Raw genomic sequence first — 26774 nt, forward strand, 5'->3', positions numbered from 1 at the left:
GCTAGATTCTCTCCATACCCTTTTCCTTTTTCTACTAAAAGAAACTCTTTATGTCCTAACCTTCACCTCTTCCTCCAAATTCATCCGTTAGTAGTGACTCAATATTGTATTTTATATTTGCCAGCCTGCATCATGTGTAAGTTTGGCCAGTTTAGAATGGGATGATGACTTTAACAGTGTGATTTTGTTGATTCTTGTTACATAGTACACACCCTCCTCTTCTCACATGGACAAGTGTACTAAAATTAGATTCAATAAAATGCATTATTGTCACTTCATCACCTACCCTAAGATTGTCTAGAAAAGATTTCAAAATTTGAACCATCACCTCCCCTTACTCCCCACAATCCCATATATTGAACAAACAACTGGTAAAAATCTCATCATACACATCGAATTTTATTCACACTCTTTTGAATTCAAATGCAGTGTGACAATAGATCGTTCACCTTTGTGCCTTTGTGGGCTTAAAGGGACTGAGAGGATAGTTGCCTAAGCTGTAAAGGACCATGCATGGTAACTTCCAAATTTTGTCATCAAACAAGATAGAAAAAAAAAATCCCAGATTAGTGAGGTAGGACAGGACCTCTTCGTTTGTTTTTGCAGCTTGATCGTGACAGAAGTGACCTGATCAGATTTTCTTGTCCTTATGAAACTAGGCAAGCAACATCTTGTAGGAAAAAAAATGAAAATAAAACCCGGCCGGGGTCATAATTTACAAATATGACATGATTGTCAGCACTATCCTTTGAATCTAAAAGTCCACTCAATTTTTAAATTTTCAGTGTTTAGCAACATTTGGCGATGGGGTTAGCCCATCATATGGTGGAAGAAAGGTGAATGAAGTGGTCTGTTAACGTTGTATAAAGTGAAATGAGGTGTAAAATGGGCACCGTTGATGGCGAATTATTTTGGATCGCACTATATATGGTGACACTTCACAACTTTTTTTTCCTTTTCGCCGGTTGCAAAACATTTCATACAGAGTAAGGGCCTCAAGTAATTCAACAGAGTAATTTTACTTATGAATATATAGTGATATACAGCTCAACACTAATTCATTTTACATTGAGAGGTTAGATATATTTAAATTCTACACATTTTCCTATCTTCTAAATTTTACATCTACATTAGTTCTTTTAATTGTGCTCTTATCAAATCTAGCCTCCAATCCATATATATGACATGTCAATGGAAACATGTCTTTACCATTATAAACCTTTTGAAGCCTCCACTACTGCATATCACCTTCGATTTTGCAACCGCATTTTGACCACTTCATTTTTCACATGGTATAGGTCCCATGCATGGTTAGAAACATATGATTGCATAATGCATGGCCCCATTTCGGCTAAGACCAAAAAGTTCTGCTGCATACTCCATCATGGGCTAAAAATTTTCTGTTGTCTTCCATCTTTGAGGACTTAGCTCATGCTGTGTTGTTGTTTCAAACTTCCATACGTACAGTTTGACGCTAGACGGCAGTCAATTGGTTGTGGTTTTGTTTGGATTTATCTTCTTTTTTTTTTTTCAAAAAATGTTTACGTTTTTCACAAGCACATTTCTCAATCATCTTATTATCTCATACGTATAAAATCGTTACAATACAATTTTTTTTTTTTTTATAAAAATTTCAGAAAATAGCAATTCAAATGGAGTCTTTTTTTTTTTGTAATGTTTTTTAAATGAAAGGCATGATGGATTGTAGGTGTTCATGATGGTCGTGCATGCACTATTGTAATTTGTACAGACCTTTATTAGTGGCACTCGATTAAGGATTAAACTTAATGCTTCCTCCATTTTCTCCTGTCGCTTAAAAGTCTGCTGCCTGCATGCATGGCCCTAAAAGGTGAGAACCTACCCTACTTAACTAATTTCAGGGGAAAAATTGCCAATAATATAGCTAGATATATATAATGCCGTTATTGATATGTATTACATCATTGACAGCCAATTACAACCCCACAAGTCCACAACCAAGTTAATTAGTCCTTTCCAAGAGGGGATAAAAAGTATTAGAAAATGGATTGGCTTAGCACAATGAGAATGTGAGGGATGAAACCAAAGTCAAGTTGAAGTATGTTTGAATCACTTTGCCTCTAGTTCCCCTAACCAAGCTTTTGGTGTTACTAATCAGAGAGTGGCAGGAAAATCTTGATAACATTTTGGGTACAAATCATTAACCATGCTCCTTTTGTGCCTTTCAATAGATTATAATATAGGTTCATCTCCTTCCCCTTTTTGCAGTATAGGACCAATTGTAGCAATTAACCATGTAATCTGCCTAATTTGGGGTATAGCAAAGATTTGCAAGAATCCAAGATATCAAGTGGAGTTGATTTCTCCTTGTTGCTCCTGTCTGATACCTTTTTTTTTTTTTTTTTTTGAAGGACTCCTGTGTGATTCTTAATTCAGTGGGCATTCTCGAGTCTAGAGCTTCAAAGTAGCATCATTATGGGCTGTTTTACAATTTAACGACTCGGCCAACCTGACAGCTGATATGGGCCTCCAACAACACTTCTTAGAGACTGGAAAACAAAGCCCATACTTTTTCATTGGGTTTCAGGGATAGCATCGAAACACTAAACTTAAGTTTATAGCCCGTGAATATGTTAAAAAATTTAAGGTTTAATACCAATATACCCCCTTAAAAATGCTTCTTCCCAACATTACCCCTTAAATGTTTAATTAAATCAACTCACCTCCTGCGCTATCATAATTTTTCCCAATCAGGTACAATTGGGTTGGACGGTCCAATTTCGGGTTGAGTTTAGCATGTGCAATGCCTATAGTTTTGTGAATTAACCAAATTACTCTCAAGTTCTTAATTACCAGACTTTTTACTTGACAAAAAAATTTCAAAACAATATAATTATTCCTCATATCGTTAAAAAAATTAATTTTGTGTAACTTTTAGTTAACCATTATTGAATTTAATTTAAATTTACTACATATTAGCTTATGGCTACTATTTTTGATATCTTCGTATAAATGCAAAATGTATTGAAAAAATGTAATTGTTAGTACATTATACTTTATATTTCATAAGTTCAAAAAAATTTTCAATAAGTGTAATATTCATTGTATGCTTAGATTTATTTTATTAGTTTAAAACTTTGTTCGAACCTCTTTTGTGAAATTTTATATAACATGGGCAGCGTATGTTGGTTACTTCACAGACAACGTGAGTTGCACCTACCAAATTCAGGTTCAAATTGGGCTTTTCAATTGAATTATACCGATTGAGAAATTTTTAAAGAAAAATCGTTTAAAACATCTCTCATATTTTGTAAAATGATTTTTTTCGTCTCTCACTTTTAAAAGTAAAATTTTACGTCCCTTATAAATTCACATTGATCAATTTAGTCCCTATCTAGATTTTCGACTAGTTTTTTGTTGGAATTTATCATGTGCCTTACATGTGATCATTTTTATGGGCAAAATTATCAAATCAAAATTTATATAATCTATCTATAGTCTCTTATATTTCACAAAATGAATTGTTTCATCTCTCACATTTCACAAAATAAATTTTTTCATCCTCCATTGACCATATGTACGAATAACTGTTTTTTTAAAATCTATGTATATATCTATTTGATTTCACCTAAACAGTACAAATAACATGTAATATATATCTATTTGATTTCACCTAAACAAACTAATTGTAATTGTACATATGCTATTCAATATTTGATTTCATCATGTGATTGTAATTGTAATATGTATTAGAATTGTAATTGTAATTGTAATTGATTCAATATTAGAATTGTAATTGTAATTGTAATTGTAACATATATCTATTTGATTTCATCATGTGAATCTATTCAATATTTGTAAATTTTCTATTTTGGTCATAATTTATTTATTGAATTGTGTAATAAGGCCATCTAATTAATTGATCCTAACTCAAATTCTATAGTCATACTAACAAAATTGCAGTTTAAATCTGAAATTTTTACTTGCCACCTTTAAGACCAACAGTTGAATTTTTTGCCTTCTGATTATCTTAAAATTTGAAAGTATCAATTACTTGCTTCTTTTTGTCATACTTTTCCTTTGTTTATTTTTTCTGTTCAAATTTAATTCGATATAAACGCTTGATAATGTTTAGGATTAAATGATTTCTTTGTTTTCAATTTTTGAGTAAAAGGATATTAAAATGAGTGAAAACCTAATAATTTTTTAAAACCCGGTATATATCTATTTTAATTTTACCTGAACAGTACATTCAGATGAAATCAAATAGAGATATATTGCATGCTAGTCGAATTGTTCAGGTGAAATTAAATAGATATATTCATAAATTTAAAAAAACTATCAGTACACATGATCAATGAAGGATAAAAAAATTTATTTTGTAAAATATAAGGGATGAAAAAATTTATTTTATGAAATGTGAGGGATGAAACAATTCATTTATGAAATGTAAGAGACAAAAAAATTTATTTTTTAAAATGTGAGAAACTATAGATTAGATTATATAAATTTTGATTTGACAATTTTGCTCTTAAAAAATGATTACATACAAAGCACGTGGTGGATTCCAACCAAAAACTAGTCGAAAACTTAGATAGGGACCAAATTTGACCAATGTGAATTTGTAAGGGACGTAAAATTTTACTTTTAAAAGTGAGGGACGAAAAAAATCATTTTGCAAAATGTGAGAGATGTTTTGAACGATTTTCCCAATTTTTAATAACACAAGAGAGCAAATTGATTCAATTAGACATTCAAGGAAATAATGTGAGAAAGAGGCATTTCTTGAGGGTGTTTATTGGAATTAATCCAAAAATTAAAAAGTTCTCCCAAAGAAGTATTGTTGCGGGCATATTTGGTTACCGGATCTTAAAACTGGAAGAAAATAACTTTGTTAGAGTAGCCTAGACTGTAATTTTTATTTTTTGGTCGGTAACCTAAAATCAACCGAATTGGTTCTTTCATGATCATGCGACCATGTCCAGATTCTCTTATGAAAGTGGTCAGGGACAATCTTCTAGCTGGGGTGATCTTGGTCGTGATAATTTAATAAAAATGTTAGAAATTACTAACTCATGACTTCCAGTATTACCTGCATAAGTAGCTCAATGCGCTCGAAACATGCACCGTATTATATACTTTCAGCCAGTAGCATGAGATAAATCATAAAGGACTCTTATTACATTTTCTAAACAATTCTCCTGAAATTCCTTTTCTTTTTTTTTTCTTCAATTTGATATGCCTGGTTAATCTATTATCTGATTAGGGTTTGTTTAATAACATAAAAAAGTGCTGAATCTGAATTTTTTCAGACATTCAGATGTTTTGAGTGTTTGATAAATGAAAACCTATTTGCTGAACTTGTTAAGCAGTGCTGAACCTGTGTGTATTTTTTCCAGCACAAGAATCCTAACTGAATGCTTAATTCTGATAAGAATTAATAGAATTATTTCAACTATCTTATCTTATCTACCAAATCTACCATTGTTTGTTAATTATGTTCAAAATTCTTATCCAATTAAACAACCTAATATTCTCTATCTAACGATTTTTAGTTTCTCTTTTCTCCCTTTTTAATGACTTTCACATCTTCTCCATACTCCTCATATAATATATTTCATCTTTTATATTAATTTGATTTAAAAATAAATATTGTCATTTTCATACCTAACAATTTTAAATTAATTAAATCATAGATTCTATTTCTTTTTTGAATAAAATGATATAAGGGCAAAATTGTCAAATTAAACTTATTAAGCATTCAGCTATAAATATTTATTAAACAGTATAACTAGATTTAGCATTAAAATTCAGACATTCATATATTTTTTTCAGTGTTTAAAATTCAGCAAATTAATTGTTTCAGTATTCAGATTCAGTTTTATCAAACGGAACCTTAGTACGGTTTATGATAAGTAGTTGTGTTGTCCAGGCGCATACTTACCACATCTTTGAGAATGGATTAGACTTATGAAGCACATGATCATCAGTCTATGTATTTCAAGTGCTTTTAGCAGTTGTGTTTTTCAAGCATTTATTACTTTTTTGGCCTTTCTCCTGACAATCAATTTCGTGACTTCATATTTAATGACTAATGTAGATGTGGTTAATGCATGATCAGTCTATTATTGTTGGATACAAGATATCTGCTTTGATTTTGCTTTTCCGGTTTTTTTAAAATTTTTTTTAATTTTTGAAGCTTTTGGGAGAATAATAAACAAAGAAGAAAGATGAAGAATAATGAAAAGGACTGTCTAAATAACAAAGATCAAAGGCTCCAATGCTAGCCTTCCACGGCCATAAGCTAATGAGAGTCCTGCATCTTGTCGGTCCATCGATGGCATGATACTCTTATCTACGTCTATATACATTCAGCAACTACATTCTAAAGCTACACATACGACTCTCTAATGAATTAAGAAATCTTGACCTAGAAAAAAATAATATGCACTTCTCAAGGTAGGTGGTATATGTGCTCAAAACTGAGTAAATACAAAAAATGTTTTATAGGAACATGATTGATTACATCCTCAATGTGAACCCGAATTAAGTAGTGAATAGTTTGAGTTGAAAACAAAGATACACAAGAATGATTGAATGTTGAATGTTGAGAGGTAAGCTCTGATGCAACCTTGAAAAAATATTAAAAAAATAGATAGTCAGAAAGCCCTAAATGGACACAGTAACAAGAGAAGCCCTACTAGTACAGGTGGTCGAATAGGCATTGGATACTTGAAACATACTCTCAAGAGAGGAATGTTTTCTTAGAAAACACGAGGGAGCACAGAAAAGAAAAAGAACCCCACAAGTCCAAACCGAGGGGCATCCAAAACTTAAACAGCAGTAAAAATCAAAGCTTGAGGTAGAAGGGATGTCAATATGGAAGAAGATCGATGAAGAGATGTAAATATAAGGGCTCGTTTGTTTTTTTTTTTCTCCTCTTTTTCTTGGAAGTGTAAGAAGGGTGGATGATTTGTTGAGCGTAGCTTCTTCTACTAGAAGAGAAAAAGGTGTGAGAGGGACATTGCACCAAGAAAAAAATGTGATGTGCATAATTGGTCTAGAAGGGAATGTTAAATGTTCTAAAGAAATAGTGACCTAAACTTCACCCTTGTCTAAGCAAACTAGCCATTTCTCTCTCTTACCGAGTCTCTTATTTCCCTTCTCCTCCACCTACCATGAGCCACACCACCCTCTTCTCCAAATGGGGTGGCTTCAATCACTCTTCTCTCCATTGAAGAAACTGTGGTTTCGTATCCACTCAGCTCACAAAAAGAGTATTCACTCCTATAATCTCTCCATTGCTCATTTTCTAATTAGCAACTCTTCATCTCGATCACATTCTCATTTCTACTGCATGCATTATCTCTTAAGAAATGTTAGACTGCAAATGTGTTTCATGCATTCCTTCCTCGCCTTCAAACCATGCTTTAACATAATTAAACAGCAACTCTCTTCTTTTCAAAAATTATAACATGATATTAATAATGGGATAAAGGAGCGGATTTCTTTCAATTTTGCGTGTGATTAGCAGCTGGTCTTATCATCGAATTTAAACTTGATTTTCTAACTGCAGTTTATCTTCTTTTTTTTTTTTTTTTTTTGATTTGGTATCACAGGTAGGGGGATATACATCTTGTATGAAGATGTAAAGTCGTGCCAATATGAAGACGTGCATGTACTGTGGTCCATACTAGTGGAGGCTCATCCGCCTGCTTTGCCTCCACCAAAATGCAGCGGCGACACATAGCACAAATTTGGAGACTTTAATCTCATGTAAATATTTTAATTAATTAAAGGTTTTCTGTCTTCTTTTTTCTTTTCCCATTTTGATTTCCGGCATCAACAGAGAGAGTTCCTCAGAGAATGTCCCTCTTAAATTATGAATTTAGTATTTATCTTTGAGTTATTCTGAAATCTTCTTCCAAGAATCTGAGAATTGACAGTATAATGATGATTGCATCTGAAAAAAACTATAAAAAAAAAAAAAGTGAGGAGGCTTCTCCCTAATATTTTGCATGACGAGACCACTGGTCTGTAAGGTGCAATATCTCCATATTTGTTTTTCTTTGTTTTGGCTCTTTTTTTTTTTTCAGCTTTTTGTTCCCACGTCTACTCTTAGCAGTTGAACTAGCAATTTGCTGTACTTTACGAAGTCTTGCAATAATTTAGAGCTACTGATTGGACCGACGACCGACAAGAAATTTTCAATTTTTCACAAAATAATCCATACGTATTAATTATGTCACTGCTTTAGCTTTTCAAACGTTGCTTAGGAACATGTTGAAAACCATTAAAGAAGTGAAAGGTAAATTATAGATGATATTGTAGAAAATGAACGATCACCTTATTCCTGTTTAACTTTTTCTTTTCAGGAGCAAAGGAGAACAATTGAAAACTTTTGGCTATTAAAGCATACTAGTTAAAGGTCGATTTATTATAGATAAAAAAAAAAATTAAAAATCCAGTTTTGGTCACGACTTTTTTTTTTTTTTTTAAAAAAAAAAGGGGGAAACAAGGGCAGCAAGGATATTCATTATTAAGCAACTACTGAGGAGTATCTAGAGGGAAATTAACGACTAAAGTGAAGGCCATAAACATGAAAATTAATTGATATTACAGGCGCTGTAGCAATTAGAACAGTCAACGAAGCATCAAAGTATCGCCGAAATATAGCTGAATTTAATCATGGCAAAATTTTTGGAGATCCTCAAATGCTTTTATTTGGTGGTCGGCAGACCGCCGCCCCAAGATTGTACATATATGTACATTCTAAACGGGGAAAACAAATTTCGAGCTTTGTCACAAAGTAAATTACTATTCATAACGTATAATTAAGGAAAATTTTATAAGGTATATTTAACGATTGTTTGAAAAGCTTGAATCATACATAAATTTTGTTGAATTATGCATATGAATGTATGTTACACGGGTCTAATATGAGCTTAAGATTACCATGAATCTACAAGTAGTTGCAATAATACTCGGATTGGAATCTTTAGATTTTAAAATCGTATGCTTGCTGATCAAATGGGGATTAAATAGGAACAGTTAGTCGATCTATCATGATACAAACAGCTCACTCTTGGTGCTCATTGTCGCTGAGTTTTTGTCCATGGGCTAGGTGGTTCTGTAGGCAATTAACTGGCGAAATGCTTGTAACTTCTACTGTTTATTTCTCATACAGACCAACCTTCTTGGAATTCTACCCAGCTTTGGTAAATTGAATTGGGTTCAATTTGGAGCCACAAATCCACTAGCTTCATCATGTCCTGGAGTATGTGACAGAAAAAATGGATTCTGGGGGAAAAGGAGGAACTCGCAACATCAACTTTAAATCTATAATGCAGAGGAATAGCGCTCAGATACAATGGGCAGCCACTCTTTGAAGTATGAATAGCCATCGATCTCTGGAGGAGACAAGGCACCAAGAGGAGTGACGGTTATCTGGAAGCGAAGGGGGCAGACGCGTATCAACAAAATTTCCTATTTGAGCCAAATAAAACTTAAAATTCACGAAAAGCGAAAAGAAGAACTAAGAACACCAATTACGTACATATCCTCCTTGAAGGGTGCAGTAGTCAGTATCCGCATCATTCTCAATTTGACCTCCTCTAACCTAAAAATTGGAACAGTGAAGTGTGGTGTTAAAAGCTCACTACAACAAACAGATAAAGCTGCAACAAATGAGAACAAATTTCAAGCTGACAACTAGGTTTTAAATCTTTAAGGTTTCAACAGACTGACTTCATTCTTCACCCCGAACAGAAGAGAGTTTGGATGTAGGCTTGGGTGCATACGCACAAAATTATTGCGGCTGTGTCTTTCTTTCAGTTCAACAATAGATTCCTAGAAATTTTCATTAACACTGTTTGTAACAGCATTTTTTCACTAGCTCTTCATATATATAATTTGAATTCCATCAATCCAATGCAGAGTTAAAACTGTACTCCATCCTAGAAATTAAGTCCAGTTCAAGAAGATACTGCCATTTAGAAATTAGAATACTCCAACCAAATTCCTTTTCATACTAGAAGCAAAGGAGAAGTCCTTAATACAAATCATCTCACATAGTTGAGCTCAATATACCCTTGTTTGCAGAATTATTAAAACACCTATATATTTTTTTTTCTCCTGGAGATAAAGAGAAGTTTAAACTTTACCACTCCCAATTTGTAATCTGTGTAAGAAAACTAAATAAATAGGTTATCAATAATTGATCTGCACCCAACATGATTAGCTGTTGTCACTTTTACGTATTTACTCAAGCACATGACTGCTACAAGATGAAGCAATTTCACTTGCATCTCTGGCACCAACTCTTTAACGTTTTCCACATTTTGTCTCCAGTAGCATCCAATTTATTTGATGACTATCAACAAAACAAGTCAAAGAGGGGAAAAAAAGGACCAACAAAAGAACCAGAAAAAGGAAAGAAAGGTTTGAAACCTAATCCTAAAGAAAGGTCACCTTAGCTATTACCTAACTGATCTAAAGGTCTTAGAAAGTAAGCAACAAGCATGTAAACAGATCTATCCACTTGGAGAAAACTACAACCAGCACCATAAAAAAAAAAAAAAAAAAAAAAAAAAAAGCAAGCTTTGCCAGTTAGAAGAGCAGCAAGAAGAGAAATAGATCATACTTCTCTCCTGAAAAGAAGCTGCTCTTGTTGTCTGCTGGAAAAATCTGCCCCTCCTGCTTCTGCACCTGAAACATCCATTGTCATTGTAGATAACATTTTCCCCCCTTCAGTATCAGATGTTACTTGCCTCCATCCCATTTTGACAATGCTCTTGCCCTGCCTAGTCAGACGATATCCCTATTAGAGGAACCAAACAACCAATAAGTCATCCTGTACAGAACATGACACAGCTCTTACATCATTTGTGCAAAATATAAGCTCAAGAGGAGAAATTGGCAAGGGAAGGATGGGCAGTTACTTATACTAGAATGCAAAGTTTATGCCCTCACATATATCATTTCATTCTCTACTTCAATAGATAAATGAAGAATCACTGTTGATTATATTTTTTCACTTATTTGCAAATAAATTATCAATCAATTGTCAATAATTGCATAAATAGAACTGAAAACAGTAAACTTTTATAGGTAAATGAGTGGAGAAGTATGTGCAGCATAAAATACATACATAACACATTTTCTCATTGATAAGTCTAAACCAGAGCAGATAAGCTGCAAGGCCATGTGGCATGATAGGCATAAACAGTGAAAGTCCTTGATGAGGTAAGTAGCAGATATGAAATCTATTGACTGCAGCAGAAATGTTCATGATATTTTATTTATTTATTTTGTATATCTAAACCATTTACAGCAATGCAGATTGAAAAAAAAAACACTCTTTGGTCAATATCAACCAAGTTTTGGAGCTGGTATCATGCGTACCTTGTTATTAACAACATCTGTTGGCACATCTATGTTCAGAAAACAATTCTGAGGGTAATTATGATTCTTGATCTCTACTGCTATAGCACTAATAATTGGCAAGCAAGCCTCAGCAGCCAAAGTGAAGTCATTAACATTGCTCTTTCCACCAACCCTGCATCAAATAAGTGATGATGTGTTGAATCAATTTACTATCCTTCTAAAGAAAACAAAATGACTAAAGTAAATAGAAGTGAAAACTTTCAAATACATCAAGAAGCGGCTGACATATGTTCTGTCTAGATTTGGCAAGCTCTAAGCAATCTAACCTAGAGACTATCGCATAGATTGAAGAATATAAGGGCAATTACAAACCACCATATATTTTCTGAAGTAGAAAATTTTGGGATGTCATATTTACAAGTCATTGCTCCTATTTGTTTCCGAAAATGAGTTCAAGGAAAGCGTCCTATGATGCCTGATCAAAGCAGAAAGGTGAAAAAGTGCATGTGCCTACATACCAATCATAGGACAAGGAGACGGATGGTACACCATTGAAGAAAGCCTCTCGAGCACCCCCTACTGTGCCCGAGTAAACCCTGCATGTCCAACAAGAAATTTATCAGGTAGAAAACACATTTAAGGACAAAGAGCCCTGGTATTTATTATGGAGAAAAAAATGGCTAGCAAACACATAAATGGCCATTAGAGTATTATCTAAAATGAGAGAATCAGCTATTTTAAGGTGGTGTTTGAAAGTCTGAGACCCCAATGTTTGTAGTGTTTTAATTCAATATAACGCAAACACACTGAAAAGCTTATAACATCATATTGTAATCAAAGTTTAACAGGAACAAAAGTTGCCATTACATTTACCATACTTGGTTTCTGTTTCACATATTGGTTTAACTTACTGAAGGGAAGCATATACTATCATCGGAGCTTAAGTTTGTTTTTGACCAGGAAAATATGTCAAGTACTCTAATAAAGTCACCAAAGTATTTTCGAGTAGTCATTTGCCCATAAAATACAGTGCAAAGACAGGTTAGATTGGAGAATGGCAACCAGAAATATCCTGAAAATATAAATCTCATAGTTCCAGTTGACAGGATTCATATTCAACATTATCCAAAAGACAAGAGAAGATTGTTGTACGAACACATGGTAACCGCAGTTGCTACCCATATTTATGCCACTGATAACCTGCAACAAATGTTGAATGCTAATGAGACCATACACAAGTATCTGACATAGAAAATCTTAGCAAAACTTCTAAAGCAAAGCTACAAAGACAGAGCATGTCACGGACAACTACACAAGTGCATGTAGCCGCTTGATGGAAGTTTTCAAGCAAGATAACAATTGAGTTAGCTCAAAGCAACTTCTATGTTGGCCAACCTTTATATCAACAGGAATAAATCATTACAGCGTTCAAGCAAGTATAACACTGAAACCATGCAGTTGATGTCCTAAGAATGAATTAGAATGGGAACAATCCATCCAAAAGAAGAATAAAGAAAGAATGGGTAAATCAAGCATCATAAAATTGGATGATAATAGAAGGTACAAGAGCCAGACAAAAAAATTTAGACACGAATTTGCAGTGGAAGCTAGTATACTTACAAGATCAGGTATTGAAGGGAAGAGAGCTTGAGAGATTCCTAAGGAAGTGCAGTCTGCTGGAGTTCCTGCAAAACAAAGGAATGGTGATGATATATTGGACTGCAAATCATGCCAATAGGTAACACCAGGTAACACCAAATCAGGGGTATCAGGTGGAAATGGCAGCACCAATTCCACCTATGGCAAAGTAAATTCCAAAATTTGCTTTTTATGAATCAAGAAGACAACTGCCAAACTGAAGTCAAAGCAATACCCTCATTGCTAGTTAAGTTTTTTATGTATCCCTAACATCTTATAAACCACAGCATTTCAGTGAAATACATACCCAAGTAACATTCAGAAACTCAAGATAGCGACATCATAAAGTTATAATTCCTCTGCACTAGTCATGAATCAAGAGGAACTTTAGTCTTCATGTAAAACATAATGATTCAGGTTAAAGAATACGAGAACCTACAGTCCTTTTTAATAGCAATGCTAAACCATGAGATTCTCATTTAAGTCCGCTAGACATAAAAAGTTGAGCAACTTATTTAGCATTTTTTACATTATTTCAGGTGATTAACTTAGAAAAATGCGTTAAAAACACATATAATAGTGTCAACTACAACCCGAACAATAGGCATAGTGTAGTTTAGATATTTAATTGGATTTGCAACTAACCAGAAACAGCAAAAGCTGTAGCTCCACTAACTTCCACTTGCTTAGCTGAAACAGGGTTCCGCCAAGTAACGCTATGACTCACAGCTGACTTCTCACTGAAACAGCAGAAAGTAAGTTTAAGAGATAGATTATCAGATATAATTCAACAGCTCTCTTTATCCTTATGAAAATGTCAACAAGTTGACTACATAATCCACCTCAGATTTCAACCTGATATATTCCTGAATAGTATGTTTGATTGCAGCCGCTTCTCAAAAATTAAGCTCTGCTCAGCAATAGTAAATTTTACCACTAACATTGCTCAAATTAGTCAGATTAGGCTCCCACATTTTAAACAGAGTACCATTCATTTTTTTTTTTTTTAACTTTCTTCTTTTCCTTCATTAGTTATAGTCTAAGCACTTTCATTAGTTATAGTCTAAGCACTACGGCAACTCCAAATTCGAATAATAAAATGAACGCTTCCAGAACTTAAGCATATTGTCTCCACAAAGAGATAAGTCTGACTCTTCTCATATATTTAAGTAACCGTGAAAATTTATGCCGCCTATCAACCAGTCAAAGCAGCTGTTTTTTGCTAGTCTAATCCTAAAACGACTTATTAACAGAACAGTAAGAAGCCTGTTAACTTCCCAAAAGAATTGCAGCACACTAAGTATAGAAATCTTCACCAATTAATACTGGAATTGGAGATAAACTCACTAAGAAAAAAAGCGTCAAAAACTGAAGTTACGATATTGAGCTCAAATCCATGTAAAAATCAGCTCAAACATTCATGATCATAAACTCCAAAAGAAATAGAAAGAAACACACGAATCGGGAGCGCAGACGAGGACGTGGAAGCGATTCGTGGAGACAAGGACGCGAACGAGAGCTCTCAATCCAGGTGCATCAATACCGTCGTCGTTCGTCACCATCACCGTCGGGCGATCGCCGGAAATGTCTCCGCTGCAATTCTCCATTGTCCGTCGAGTTTGGAGGAAACGATAGGCTAAAAATAAGCTGCGCAAATGCAACAATTTAAATATTGGTCGTTCAACGGGTGGGGCCCGCAATTATTCGCAGCTGATAAACGACGGCGTTGGAACCACGCAGCTGGTATTTTCAGGTGCCGCTTTGGTGGGAGCTGGAATATGCTGCTGGCATAAAGGTCGCTGAATGGAAGGGATGCCGTCCCAGTGGCATTGACCATTGTTCCTCATAAAATAGATTCTCAATATAATTTCGGTTCTTAAGTTTCAATTATACAATTAATTTGCCTTGAAAACTTCAATTAATTTAGAAAGATTTATAATATTGATGTTTATTGCCCAAAAAAAGGAAAAAAAAATTAATAAATAGATGGTGGTTGTACCTTTTCAGATTGAGTGATTCATGTGACAGGATTTTTCTTTCTTTCTTTCTTTTTTTTTAAAAAAAAAAAAAAAGTGGAGCTCTCCTTTTTCCCCCTAGCCATATTAGTATTAGATATTAGGGTGTCGCGTGGATTGAGGGGGTTGGAGCGAGAATTAAACGCCTAAAGCATTTTGGATTTTATTTTGTAAGACCAAGACTAAGGCCCAAGAATTGATGCCCAAAACAATTGAAAAGAAGAAGACTAAGGCCTGAAAATTTTATCCTCTTTAAAAAAAAAAACGATTGGATCTCTTACTCTAACGAAGTCAGCTTTCTTTTTTTTCTTTTTTTTTAAGCATACGAAGTCAGCTTTCTGGATTACAAATTAACGTTCGAATTTGAGGGCAGAACAAAATTAATTCCACAAGAACCGATAATGGGCTGTTGTCGGACGTATATCATTCTCCCTACGTAACTTCAATATGTGTTGTAACCATTTGATAAGCAAACACTTCTAATTCTTTTGGACTTTGTAAACATATCCAATTTTATTTTATTACAAGGATCAATAATGATTTGAACATGTGACCTGTCGATGCAAGTGAGACGCCTTACCGATGAATCTAAGTTTCGTCGTCAATCAATCGACCCATTTTCTATGTCGACAAAATGGTAATTTTGACATTGTAACTTTTACGTCGAATAACCAAATCCCCATCCTCCACGCACCACCTCTCTTTGTTTTAAGGAAGAAAAAAAAAATAGGCCCATGAAAGCGTTGTACTACTTAACATGTGATAGAAATATTAGTAATTGTTTACTTTCTTAAACAACAAGGCAATTCTTAATAATTGCAGGAGAGTTTGCTTAAATTACCCTAAACTATGGATCAAATATCATGTGCATCCGTCTTTTTGCCATGGTCTCGAGTTAGTCAAGACTAGCGTACTTAAAAAGAGTATTTAGTCGTAGAATTTCCCTAACATTATTAATTATTATGCTAAGTTAGGCCTCTTGACTTTTGTGCGAATGGCCCTCAGCCTCAGGTTGTACAGTTGCTAGTGGACAATTTGGAGCTCAATACGTCTGCGTCCTATCGCCCGAACCACGCTTGATAATGGTTCCTGCTGGTAGTAAATGGCTGCTTCAACCAGTTCTGGTTTTAGTCTTCTGCCATAAATTCGGACCCAATTCGTCCGATCGTTATTAATTCTAACCTTGGAATTTTGAGGGCCAGGACGGGACAAGCAAAAGTACATGCCCGTGTTGATAACATTGTTTTTCTTGTTTTCACCTTCGTTGTTATTGGTCTACTGTCGTATTGATAACTCAATTTCTTTAATATATTGTGTTCAATCTGTTTGGATAGAGTATTATTTGAAATAATTACTGTAACACTTTTTGTGATGTGACGTATGCGAAATAAAAAATTGGATTGAAAAATATGTTTATGATGCAAGTAAAATATTATTTGAAAAAATTTGATATCCAAACAAAGCAATTTATAAAAACCCTGAATGGTAATTTCATAGACAGAGAGTACAAAAAAAGTATAATGTGGTAGATTGGTAGGTTTAAAAAAACTTGTACCTTTATATATTGGTGCTCAAATTCTCAAGATATTATATAAGGAGGTCCTAATCAAAACGGACTAAAATATTTTGACCAAACTTGTTCATATTTTGTTTCCAGGGCGTTATCAAATTTAGTCGATAATTCTAAAAGTGTTTGACAAAATTACTATCTTGTTAACATAATTATTATTGTTCGCAAAAGATAATTATCTCGCAAATGATTACTAAAATTCTCATAGGAACAATAATTGCATAACAATTTCATTTTTTGATTGGTGTTAAAATAATCTATTTAATGTTCTCAAAAAATAATCACATTAACTTAGACTGTGAAGAAAATTCATTTTAACATTTTAATTTCTAGTAGGAGTCATATCCATTCAGCCAGATAAACATCAAATTTGGGCTGATTTTCAGCAGAAACCAAGTCCAAATTCCTACCAAACCCAAACTATACAAGGAAGAAAAAAGTTGCAAAATTAAAGTTACTAATGATAATAAAAAGTACTACGTCGTTTGCAGACTCAATTTCCTAATCAAATACTACCAGAAACCAAGGCTTTGATTTGGGAGAGCTTAAGAAGCCTCCAGAATTATCGAATGCTGCGGGTAGGCCTGTCAATCGGGCCTGATGAGCCGGGTTTTGATGAGTTCAAGCTCATCTCATTTAATTTGAGACATTTTCGAGTTTCGGGCTATGAGATTCGGGTTCGTAAATGTGAAACTCATACTCAGCTCACATAATATTCGGGTTGTGAGCCTTAATCGGGCTTAGCCCAAGCTCACTTATTACTCCTGAATTTTCTTAATATAATTACTATAACTATTAAGTTGTAAAACTAATTTAATATTTACAAAACTATAATATTAAAACTAAACATGAACAAATAATAGTTCTTAAAAAGTATATAAACCAAAATTTTTTCAACAATATTTATATGTAATCCGTTTAAAATGCATGATAAATAGTAATAAAACATGCAATCATAAGCCAATACATCTTTAAAAGTTGAAACTTTTTTTTATAATCTTGTGATTTAAATCCAAATATGCTTGATGATTTTTGTGTTTGTAGACCAAAAAAAAAAAATCAACCAATAATATGCCAATACAAAAAGTTACTCAACCAATAAAAAAAATTAGAGATTTAGTTATGCATTACTAATATTGGCTCTCAAGAAAACTCATGAAAGAGTCTTTAGATGTGTTTTTGTGTTTTGTAATTTATATATATATTTAGTATTTAGCAAAAATATATTTGGATATATAATTATACATAATATCAAAATATAAATATTATATATATAGGTAATTAAAGGGTCGGACCTATATCGGGTATGAGCCTAATAAGGCCCAAGCTCGGCTCACATTTAATTCGGGCCTAATTTTTAGGTTCAAGCTCAGACCGGCTCACTAAATGATCGGGCTCATCGGGCTTTCTGTCGGACCGAGCGAGCCGAGCTCGGGCTGGCCCAGCCCCATTGACAGTCCTAGCTGCGGGGTACATTAATTGTGTTAGGACAGAACAAGTACCAATAATTTAACATAAAGTACCACTATTAGCAGTGCCAATCAACAACTTGTATCCATCTTTCTTGACAAAGACAAAAATCAAAAGATTGCCTTGAGATTTCCATCTTTTAGTACGAGTTCAATCTTCAATGCCACAATGCAGCAATTCATCTTATTTATTCAAAAGAAAGCTCTTTGTTTTGTGGAATTTCTTTTTCGGAATTGATTAAATTATTAGACTCGTCCGTCCATGAGAGCAACATGTTTTGAAAGTCGCATGATAAAACTTTCGACCGCTTTGACTGCGTAGTTTTCCGGTTAAGTACGACGTATTACGTACTATACCATTCATTGACAGCTAGTTTAATACTCCATCCGTCCCACTTTGATAGTTTTGGTTTCTTTTTCACACAGTTTAATAAAAAGTACTCCCTCCGTCCTATTTTGATAGTCCTGTTTTCCTTTTTTGTCTGTCCCAAATTGTAGTTTACTTTCCAATTGAAGAATGTAGTTGTATTTTAATTTTTCTAAAATACCCTTATTCAATGTAAGTTGTTGTTACTATAAATCTACCCTATTTAATGAGAGTTGATTCTTTTTTTATCATCAATTCAAGTTCCCATAAAGTTGTACCATATTTAATGTGAGGGCGTTTTAGGAAAATAGCAATCTAAATTTACTTTTCCAACAAAGTTAACTATTTTTTCTTAAACTGTGTGAAAAAAGAAACAGAACTATCAAAGTGGGACGGAGGGAGTAGTTAACTTTGTTGGAACAGTCAATTTAGCTAGCTATTTTTCTAAAATACCTTCACATTAATTAGAGTACAACTTTATGGGAACTTGAATTGATGATAAAAAAAGAATCAACTCTCATTAAATAGGGTAGATTTATAGTAACAACAACTTACATTGAATAAGGGTATTTTAGAAAAATTAAAATACAACTACATTCTTCAATTGGAAAGTAAACAACAATTTGGGACAGACAAAAAAGGAAAACAGGACTATCAAAGTGGTGGGACGGAAGAAGTAAATTTTTTCATAAAAACAAAACTCAACAACTTGTTCCGATGCTTAAGAGAAAACGACGGATCCGTATATATTCCGTCAAATTTGATGCGCACGAAGAAGTTTATTAAAATCTTTCGGCTCGCCAGCAGATGGTTCACTTCTTACTTTCTTTTTATCCTAATTTGTGTCAAATTTATGTTATTTCCAAGTAAGTCCAGTCCAATATTCTGTTAAATCTAATGATTTTTCAGATCAAATATATCCTTGATATATATATATATATATATATATATATGTATGTATTGTGTGTCATCAGTGTAGCTTTGTTCATCATGCAAATCGTATCAGATTATGCTGGACGATTTTCAACTAATTTATTATTAATACTGACTTACGTTTTATCAAAATCTTAGACTCAAGTAACAAGCCAACACCCTAAAAGTTCACTAATAGAATATTACAGCTAGGAGCCCATTATGTACTACAATTTGGGTGCCAATTGCATATGTTCCATGTTCTTCCCACAAAACGAAAAAAAAAAAAAAAGAAGAAGAGAAAAGTGAAAGAGTATTTGATAGTATAAAGAATTCTAACCAGGCCAAATTTTTTCCTCCAATAAACGGTGTGAATTATGGATGTCCAAACTTTCCAAGAACAAGAGATATCCCTATGTGCATAATTATATCTAATTCCGGGCTGAGATCATATACGTAAGAAAATGATGGTAAGTACTTGAGATCTGGCAAAATCAGGAAGGAGGGAATTGTGATCCTGGTCAGCCGTTGGACTATTTGTTTGTTTATTAATATCAGGCATTGCGGGATAGGTCCAGCCATGAACATAAGATTAGTTGGCCTGCGTGGTGCTTGATTGACTTAGCGAGCGAAAGGCACATTTCAGCTGGCTTTTTTACCAAAAACATTAGAAATGTCCAAAGCTCCCATGCTGATAAATCGACAGCAAAGCTTGAAAAATTCTATGTGGGTCAAGCTTGAAAAAGTTACGTTGTAGCCGTCTTAGTTTTGCATAGACTATTGCTGTAATCAATACTAAATTTATTATTAAAATTTTCCTAATGAACGAACGTTCAGTAAGTACTTGCTAACACACTTAGGTTGCATATAATATATCACGTAAATACACATAATCATAATTACTTAGGTGTAACCGTAGGTAAACAAAAAATACAGGCGAGACTTGTGATCAATCTGGATGTTGACATACATAGTTGACAACATTGGCTGCAATTTAGAATCTAGTGACCAAATTTTAGAAAAATTGGAGAGACCTCTATACCGGTGTATGAATCGAAAGGCAAATACAAGTCCTTCTAGAATGACTCGTAGAAAGATGCCCAAACTCTTATTAACTTCATCAAACGTAATTTAGAGCGAATAGGGATAAAGAAAAATGTTCCACATGGAAACCCATGCACGCCTAATTGACTAGTTGATGTAACACCCGGAGACGGCCTAACTGGAATATAGATGATTTAAGGGGGAAGTAATGAGTAAATGGTACTACTCCCTAAATTAAGTTAGAATAGGTTATTTTAATGTTATTGTTATGATAAAAAAAAAAAAAAAAAGTACTGGTAGATGTATATCCAATTTATACAGTTGCAGGATTTACCATGAATCTACTCATCTGATTTTCTATGCCTACCACTTAAAGAATGTAACACCTGACTGAATCAGACTATTTGGCCAGATATTTTGAGATGAATCATCACCCCTCATTATCGGAGACCATAGTTTGATAGTTTTATTTTTATTATTATTTTTTGTTTTGGGGGGGGGGGGGGGTTTGCTTGATGTAGTCTGGTACTACTATAATACTTGTAGTAGAGGAGTAACTTCCTGTTGATCGATCAGGCAACTTACTTTAGGTTGAGGCTGGCTGTCAAACTCAATCCGATATCCTAAACTTATCCAATCAGATAGATTTCCAAGAAAGAAAACACCTTCTCTGACTCGAAAGAAAAAGAAGTTAATAATGTTCTCCTTACAATTACATGAGTCGCCATGTACGACAATCTGTACTACTGTCAAAGACCCACTTGTTCCACTGCCACACAATCTTAATTAAACCAAATTTATTAATCTGGGTTGGCCCCCGTTTGGTTCGCCGTTGCAGGCCTTGTCCCATTTTCCCCCTCTCAAATATTTCTGGGCACACACCACATGTCTGCTTTGAAACATGGCACAAGTGTAAAGAGTAAAGACCAAAGAGACGGAGAGTGGTTTTACAGCTCGTGAATGAGATAAAGAAAAGAAGAAAGGGAGACCTGTTTTGTCATGACATGCCTGCCTGAATATGAGAGAGAGGAAATAGAGGGGGCAGAGTAGTCCATAGAATTGAGAAATCTTTGCCTTGGTTGTCTATGAGCTGGTGAGAAAAGCTTGTCTTTTTTTTTTATTATGAACTCACCCATGCCTGTTAAAGTATATTTCTTGGTGCTATTTAGTAAACTTTTGTACCGCAACATAATTTGCTAGTACAGCTAGATTTCATCTTTATATTTGGAGGGGTTCAAGTAATATAACCCTTTTTGCTCTCTCCGTTTCTCTCTAATACAAGGAACAAGCTAGAGCCCAGGAGATAACAGCTGGTCCAAGAGTCTTTCTTTATTGTCTAAATATAGATAATAGGAATGAATGCTGTGATTGACCTTGATGCTGATCATCCTGATTTTGTTGAAGTTGATCCTACCGGAAGATATGGAAGGGTATGGCTCATGTCTATCCACAATCTTTGCTTTTTACGTTATATCGTTGGTTTTTTTTTTCTCAAACAATTTTTTGTACCTTCTAATTTTTTGTATAATATATGTTTTGGTTTCTTGTGTTGAAAATTTTCGTTCTTCTTTGTTTTCTGGTTAATTGCAGTATAATGAGATTCTTGGGAAGGGAGCTTCAAAGACAGTGTATGCACCTTTTTCCTGTATCCATTTCTGTGAAAATTTTGGTCCTTCTGCTACTCTGTGACTTGTATCGACTGTTTGGATTGCAGTGCTGTCTTTTGTGGCATTTACTGGTTCTTTAATTTTGGTCCGCTTACGTTCATTCTTATTCGTGAGTTTTTTTTGTTTGTTTTGTTTTCCCTTCAGTTATAGAGCATTTGATGAGTATGAAGGGATTGAAGTAGCTTGGAACCAGGTGAAACTTAATGACTTCTTGCAAAGTCCTGATGATCTTGAGAGATTGTATTGTGAAATTCATCTGCTGAAAACTTTGAAGCACAAGAATATTATGAAATTTTATGCCTCTTGGGTTGACACTGAAAATAGGAACATCAACTTTGTGACAGAGATGTTTACGTCTGGAACTCTGAGGCAGTAAGTAATACTGGAGCCTCATGCTTGTCTAATTTTCAGTTTTCAGAGAGATAAACTTGTCAGTATGAGCTAGTTTGGAATTTATTGTTCTTATATGGATTCATTCTGTTCTGAATTGCCCTGATAGGTATAGGGTGAAACATAAGAGGGTTAACATTAGAGCAATAAAGAATTGGTGCAGGCAAATCTTGAAAGGCCTTCTTTACCTTCACAGCCATGACCCTCCTGTTATCCATAGAGATCTGAAGTGCGACAACATTTTTGTAAATGGCAACCAAGGGGAGGTCAAGATTGGTGATCTTGGCCTCGCTGCATTTCTGCGCAAATCCCATGCTGCTCGGTGTGTTGGTAAGTTGGGAGATTTGAAGCTTTATGGTCTCATGTCTATCACCTAAAAGTTAGCCTCTCTGTAGAATAATCATGCGGTCAAGTTCTCCATGTGACCTTAAATTCATCAGTATGATTCCAAACTAGTCATGTGGATTGATTTTCTTGCAGTTGTATATACTTTTATTTACCCAGACTGCTGCTTTCCTCCAGGAACACCAGAGTTCATGGCTCCTGAGGTGTACGCGGAGGAGTACAATGAATTAGTGGACATCTATGCATTTGGGATGTGCATTTTGGAAATGGTTACCTTTGAATATCCATATAGTGAATGCACACATCCTGCTCAGATCTACAAAAAAGTGATCTCTGTAAGAATTCATTGATCTCAATTTTTATCTGCTGCATCTGAAACATGCATTGCAACTCTGGTTTTGATATGTTTGTAATTCTGCATTAAGGGTAAAAAACCAGATGCTCTTTATAAGGTGAAGGATCCTGAGGTGCGTCGATTTGTTGAGAAATGTTTAGCAACAGTGTCTGATAGGCTATCTGCTAGAGAGCTTCTCCATGACCCTTTCCTGCAAAGTGATGATTATTTAACTGACCTTGGACCAGTAGATGACTACAGAGATTTCAATGATGTTGGCCCAATGTTACAAGAGCCACTCTTGAGCTTTAGTCAAGAAAGCAGTTCCTTGATAGATAGTTACACCATTTATTTTGATCAGGAGCATAGAAATGGCTTGGATTACCATCAAAATGGGTATGAAACAAATGGAATTGATCTATTGAACAGTCAGGAGGAGTCCTTGGGAAGTGTGGACATAACAATCAACGGAAAGAGAAGAGAAGATGATGGAATCTTCCTAAGACTGAGAATTGCAGATGAAGAAGGTCTACAAACATTTGTTTTTACTTAATTGTTTGGATCTGTTGTTACTTTCTTTATTTTCAACTGGAGATTAAGTAACACGTGTGCTGATATTGCAGGCCGTGTGCGAAATATATACTTTCCTTTTGACATCGAGACCGACACAGCTCTCTGTGTGGCTGCAGAAATGATTGCTGAATTAGATCTCACTGACCAAGATATGAGTAAGATAGCAGAAATGATTGATGGTGAGATAGCTAGCTTAGTGCCTGAGTGGAAGAGGAGGCTTTACAATGAAGAGACCCCCAATTACTCAAATGGTAGATGTTGCCAAAATTGTGCTTCAAATGGTTCTCTTCTCAGTTATTTAACATTAAATGGATCTGGTGCCAAGAATTTGCAAGTTCTCTGTCCTCAGCATGGATGTGGTTCGATACATGGGAGATTCGAAGAGATCACTTACCAGTTTGAAGGGTCTGAACAATGTTTAACAGAAAGCGCACCTTTGGTTTCAAGTCAATCTGACATTATACATTATACTGATATATGGGCACAGCATGAAGGGCCCGAACTAAGATCACAAAATTCCAGTAGGAACCAATGTGATGATCATCTTGAACCGTCTCAGCAATCCACATTTAGCAGCGACGAGAAAATTATAAAGATCATTGAGGAGGATAGTTATAATGCTCCCGAGACAAGAGATTGCCCTACTTCACCTGGTCACTCGGAAGCTGCAGATTACGAAAATGAGATAAGGCAGGAGTTAAGGTGGCTAAAAGCCAAGTACCAAATGCAGTTGAGGGAACTGGGGGTTGTATCAACTGGGATTGTGACGAAACCGTCATCTCTGCTAGATAGCATTCAAAGCCAAAAGTATCATTTGTCATCAGTCCTTTCCACACCAAGGGAAGTGCAGGATGGTAGTCTACATCAATCTCTCATCTCTGATAAGCATTTCCCTCCCTATCTGCCTGTTGATACCGGAAAGAAATGTGCAAACCAGATGCTGCGGGATCAGGAGTTGGCCTATAGTTCTTGCAGTCCGGAACATATGATCACTGCCAAGAGTTACTACACTGGGCCCTTACTTCCACACCCACTTCACAGGGCCACTTCTCTTCCCGTGGATGCCATTGATGTCTAACACTAACCAAACACTGGGTGATTCCTGGTATTCCAACAAAGCAATGTGACCACTTATCACAGAACATTACATTTTCGCGGCTTGTAAAATCCCAGTTCCAAGAGAAATACTTCCACCAAGGTTGACACTAATGTATGCATGTACATCCCATTTATCAATACATAATGTATGTATATACATTCCCAGTTTCCAATGCAAATCTGTTCTGGGGTTGAGACAGTTTTACGTGGCAGTTTGAGGTCCCGCAAAAGATTGTCAGCACAACATGAAACTTTGAGCAACTTGCATTTTGTTCCTTTGTGAGGACCATCCCTAAATTCCTTCCTTTGAATCTTTGATATCTGAACGCAAGGATCAAGCTGCATGCAGCCTAGTGCCTTATTCTGACCAATTGTGGCATATGATGCGAAATGAATAGTGTAAAATGTGGTCCAACGTCCAAACCATTTGCCTTCAGCTATTGAACTATGGCTTGATCAATATACTCTCATATGGTCCGTCCAAGCTACGGTAGATTGTAGTCATGATTCATGAAAATCTGAACAGTCAAGTTGCCCTAACTTCTGGTGAAGGGCCATTTTAATTGTGAATAAAGTTTGTCTTGACAAAACTAATTTGTGAACGACGGATTTTCATTGACCCTGAACCAAAAGCACTTCAATAATAGTTAACCGAATGATTACCACGAAATCGGTTCATCCACAGAAAATGTTGCTGATCAATTGCTACAATATTCTTGCCCGAACATGTTTAGGAATATGTCAATTTCTAGCTCAAAAACTTTTTGTTTGTGTTGTAAGGCTGAGAGAGGAGAGACTCCAATTTCTGTGATTGTCCTGCATTGTTGCTTTCTTGATTCACAACCAACAGTAAGAATGTGATCATTAGGTATACTTTTTTCTTTTCTTTATTTTCCTAGAAACATTATTGTAGTAGCAACATAGCATTCAGAGCCAGAGCCGTGAAGGGTGAAAGAGGACATCAAAAGTGGCAAGTATGATAATGAAAGGTAGATGGTTTCCTTTATTACTTTGCATCAAAAGGTGTTTGGGGGCAGATCACCCTTCCCTTGTTGAATTCGGCACCAGAAAACATGATACGAGAAAAAGCATCCTGCACCAAGTACAGTCACTAATCCTGACACCTTCAAATCCATTCCTCTTCTTGGCCAATTGGGCTTCTTCTAAACTATAGTGGGTGCTTATCATTCCTAACACTAGCATATAACAATGGCTTCAGGTACATTGTTGACTTGGATTGAGAATTGATTTTCATTATGACAAATGCTACCATTTATGCAAACAGAAAAACAATAAAATGCTACTATGCATTTCTTGCTTCCCATCATGATTGAGAAACAGTAACAAAATACTAATTCCTCTCCAGGTAAAACACTCAGAAAATTTTTGTCAAAAAAAAAAAGAAAAAGAAAATTGTCTTGAATAGTTGTTAGGGGCCATTCTTGGCAGCCCAGATGAAAGTCTGCAAGAGGCCCAGTTTACCGCTTAACGAATTGAAACTAATTCCTATCTTCCTTACCATTACACTTTTTTTTTTTTTTATTCCGGTTAAAATAGAATTCAATGTTACCAATAAATTAATTAAAAATTGTCCAACACGATTTGTTCAATAATAAAAAAAGATGCATTACTAATAAAAAATACATAAAATACGTTACAGTCTGACAGATACATCTAATCTGAAAAATCATTAGATTTAACAGAAGTATAAATTACACTAGTCTATCTGCATTCCATTCTGGATCAATTAGCTGGCCAATTTTCCACAAAGTGTTGAAGAGTTGGATCAGTCCCTCCCCAAGGTGAATTCTAGGCTGACTAACGGGAAGTGAGCCTGGCCCATTCTTGTACTCTTTTTGGACGTCGGTTTAAGCCCCACCCGGCCCACTTTATTGATTAGGAGCACTACTACTTACAGGGGTTACTTCAAAATTCGACTATATATGACAATAAATAATATCTGTGTAACCTGAAATAAAACATAATTT

The 26774-nt window shown here is 34.9% G+C and overlaps 2 protein-coding genes and 1 long non-coding RNA gene across 4 annotated transcripts; 2 read left to right on the top strand and 1 right to left on the bottom strand.

Annotated features, from left to right (window-relative positions):
• Nucleotides 1-7023: 7023 nt before the first annotated feature.
• LOC113733726 (uncharacterized) lies at nt 7024-7896 on the top strand. Its single transcript, XR_003459126.2, has 2 exons — nt 7024-7256; nt 7599-7896. It is a non-coding gene; the product is annotated as an uncharacterized lncRNA (long non-coding RNA).
• Nucleotides 7897-8948: 1052 nt separating this feature from the next.
• On the bottom strand, nt 8949-14821 carry LOC113734128 (uncharacterized). Its single transcript, XM_027260478.2, has 9 exons — nt 14461-14821; nt 13648-13742; nt 12985-13049; nt 12521-12564; nt 11883-11960; nt 11383-11536; nt 10622-10798; nt 9536-9598; nt 8949-9426 (listed from the first exon to the last, which is right to left on the bottom strand). Exons 1-9 carry the CDS (start codon nt 14607-14609, stop codon nt 9319-9321), a joined length of 933 nt encoding a protein of 310 aa, XP_027116279.2. The 5' UTR covers nt 14610-14821; the 3' UTR covers nt 8949-9318.
• A 6431-nt stretch (nt 14822-21252) lies between these two features.
• On the top strand, nt 21253-24985 carry LOC113734129 (probable serine/threonine-protein kinase WNK9). 2 transcript variants are annotated; one of them, XM_027260480.2, is made up of 8 exons: nt 21253-21472; nt 21662-21809; nt 21970-22007; nt 22191-22418; nt 22546-22766; nt 22959-23116; nt 23207-23642; nt 23739-24985. In XM_027260480.2, the coding sequence occupies exons 2-8, from the start codon at nt 21735-21737 to the stop codon at nt 24764-24766; spliced, it is 2184 nt and encodes a 727-aa protein (XP_027116281.2). In that variant the 5' UTR covers nt 21253-21472; nt 21662-21734; the 3' UTR covers nt 24767-24985. The 2 variants fall into 2 exon arrangements, with proteins under 2 accessions (XP_027116281.2, XP_071937944.1); XM_072081843.1 differs by lacking the exons at nt 21253-21472; nt 21662-21809 and having other exon boundaries at nt 21971-22007; nt 22191-22239; nt 22371-22418.
• Nucleotides 24986-26774: the final 1789 nt, after the last annotated feature.

This window comes from Coffea arabica, chromosome 3c, assembly GCF_036785885.1.
Source record: "Coffea arabica cultivar ET-39 chromosome 3c, Coffea Arabica ET-39 HiFi, whole genome shotgun sequence".
In the NCBI taxonomy this organism is placed as follows: domain Eukaryota; kingdom Viridiplantae; phylum Streptophyta; class Magnoliopsida; order Gentianales; family Rubiaceae; genus Coffea; species Coffea arabica.

Coding starts and splice junctions, on each gene's coding strand:
- LOC113734128 (XM_027260478.2), bottom strand. CDS start 14,609: ATGGAGAATTGCAGCGGAGACATTTCCGGCGATCGCCCGACGGTGATG. Junction 13,743..14,460: donor CTCGTCTGCGCTCCCGATTC/GTGTGTTTCTTT, acceptor CTGCTGTTTCAG/TGAGAAGTCAGCTGTGAGTC. Junction 10,799..11,382: donor CAGATGTTGTTAATAACAAG/GTACGCATGATA, acceptor TTCCTCTAATAG/GGATATCGTCTGACTAGGCA.
- LOC113734129 (XM_027260480.2), top strand. CDS start 21,735: ATGAATGCTGTGATTGACCTTGATGCTGATCATCCTGATTTTGTTGAA. Junction 22,767..22,958: donor CCATGCTGCTCGGTGTGTTG/GTAAGTTGGGAG, acceptor GCTTTCCTCCAG/GAACACCAGAGTTCATGGCT. Junction 23,643..23,738: donor GAGAATTGCAGATGAAGAAG/GTCTACAAACAT, acceptor CTGATATTGCAG/GCCGTGTGCGAAATATATAC.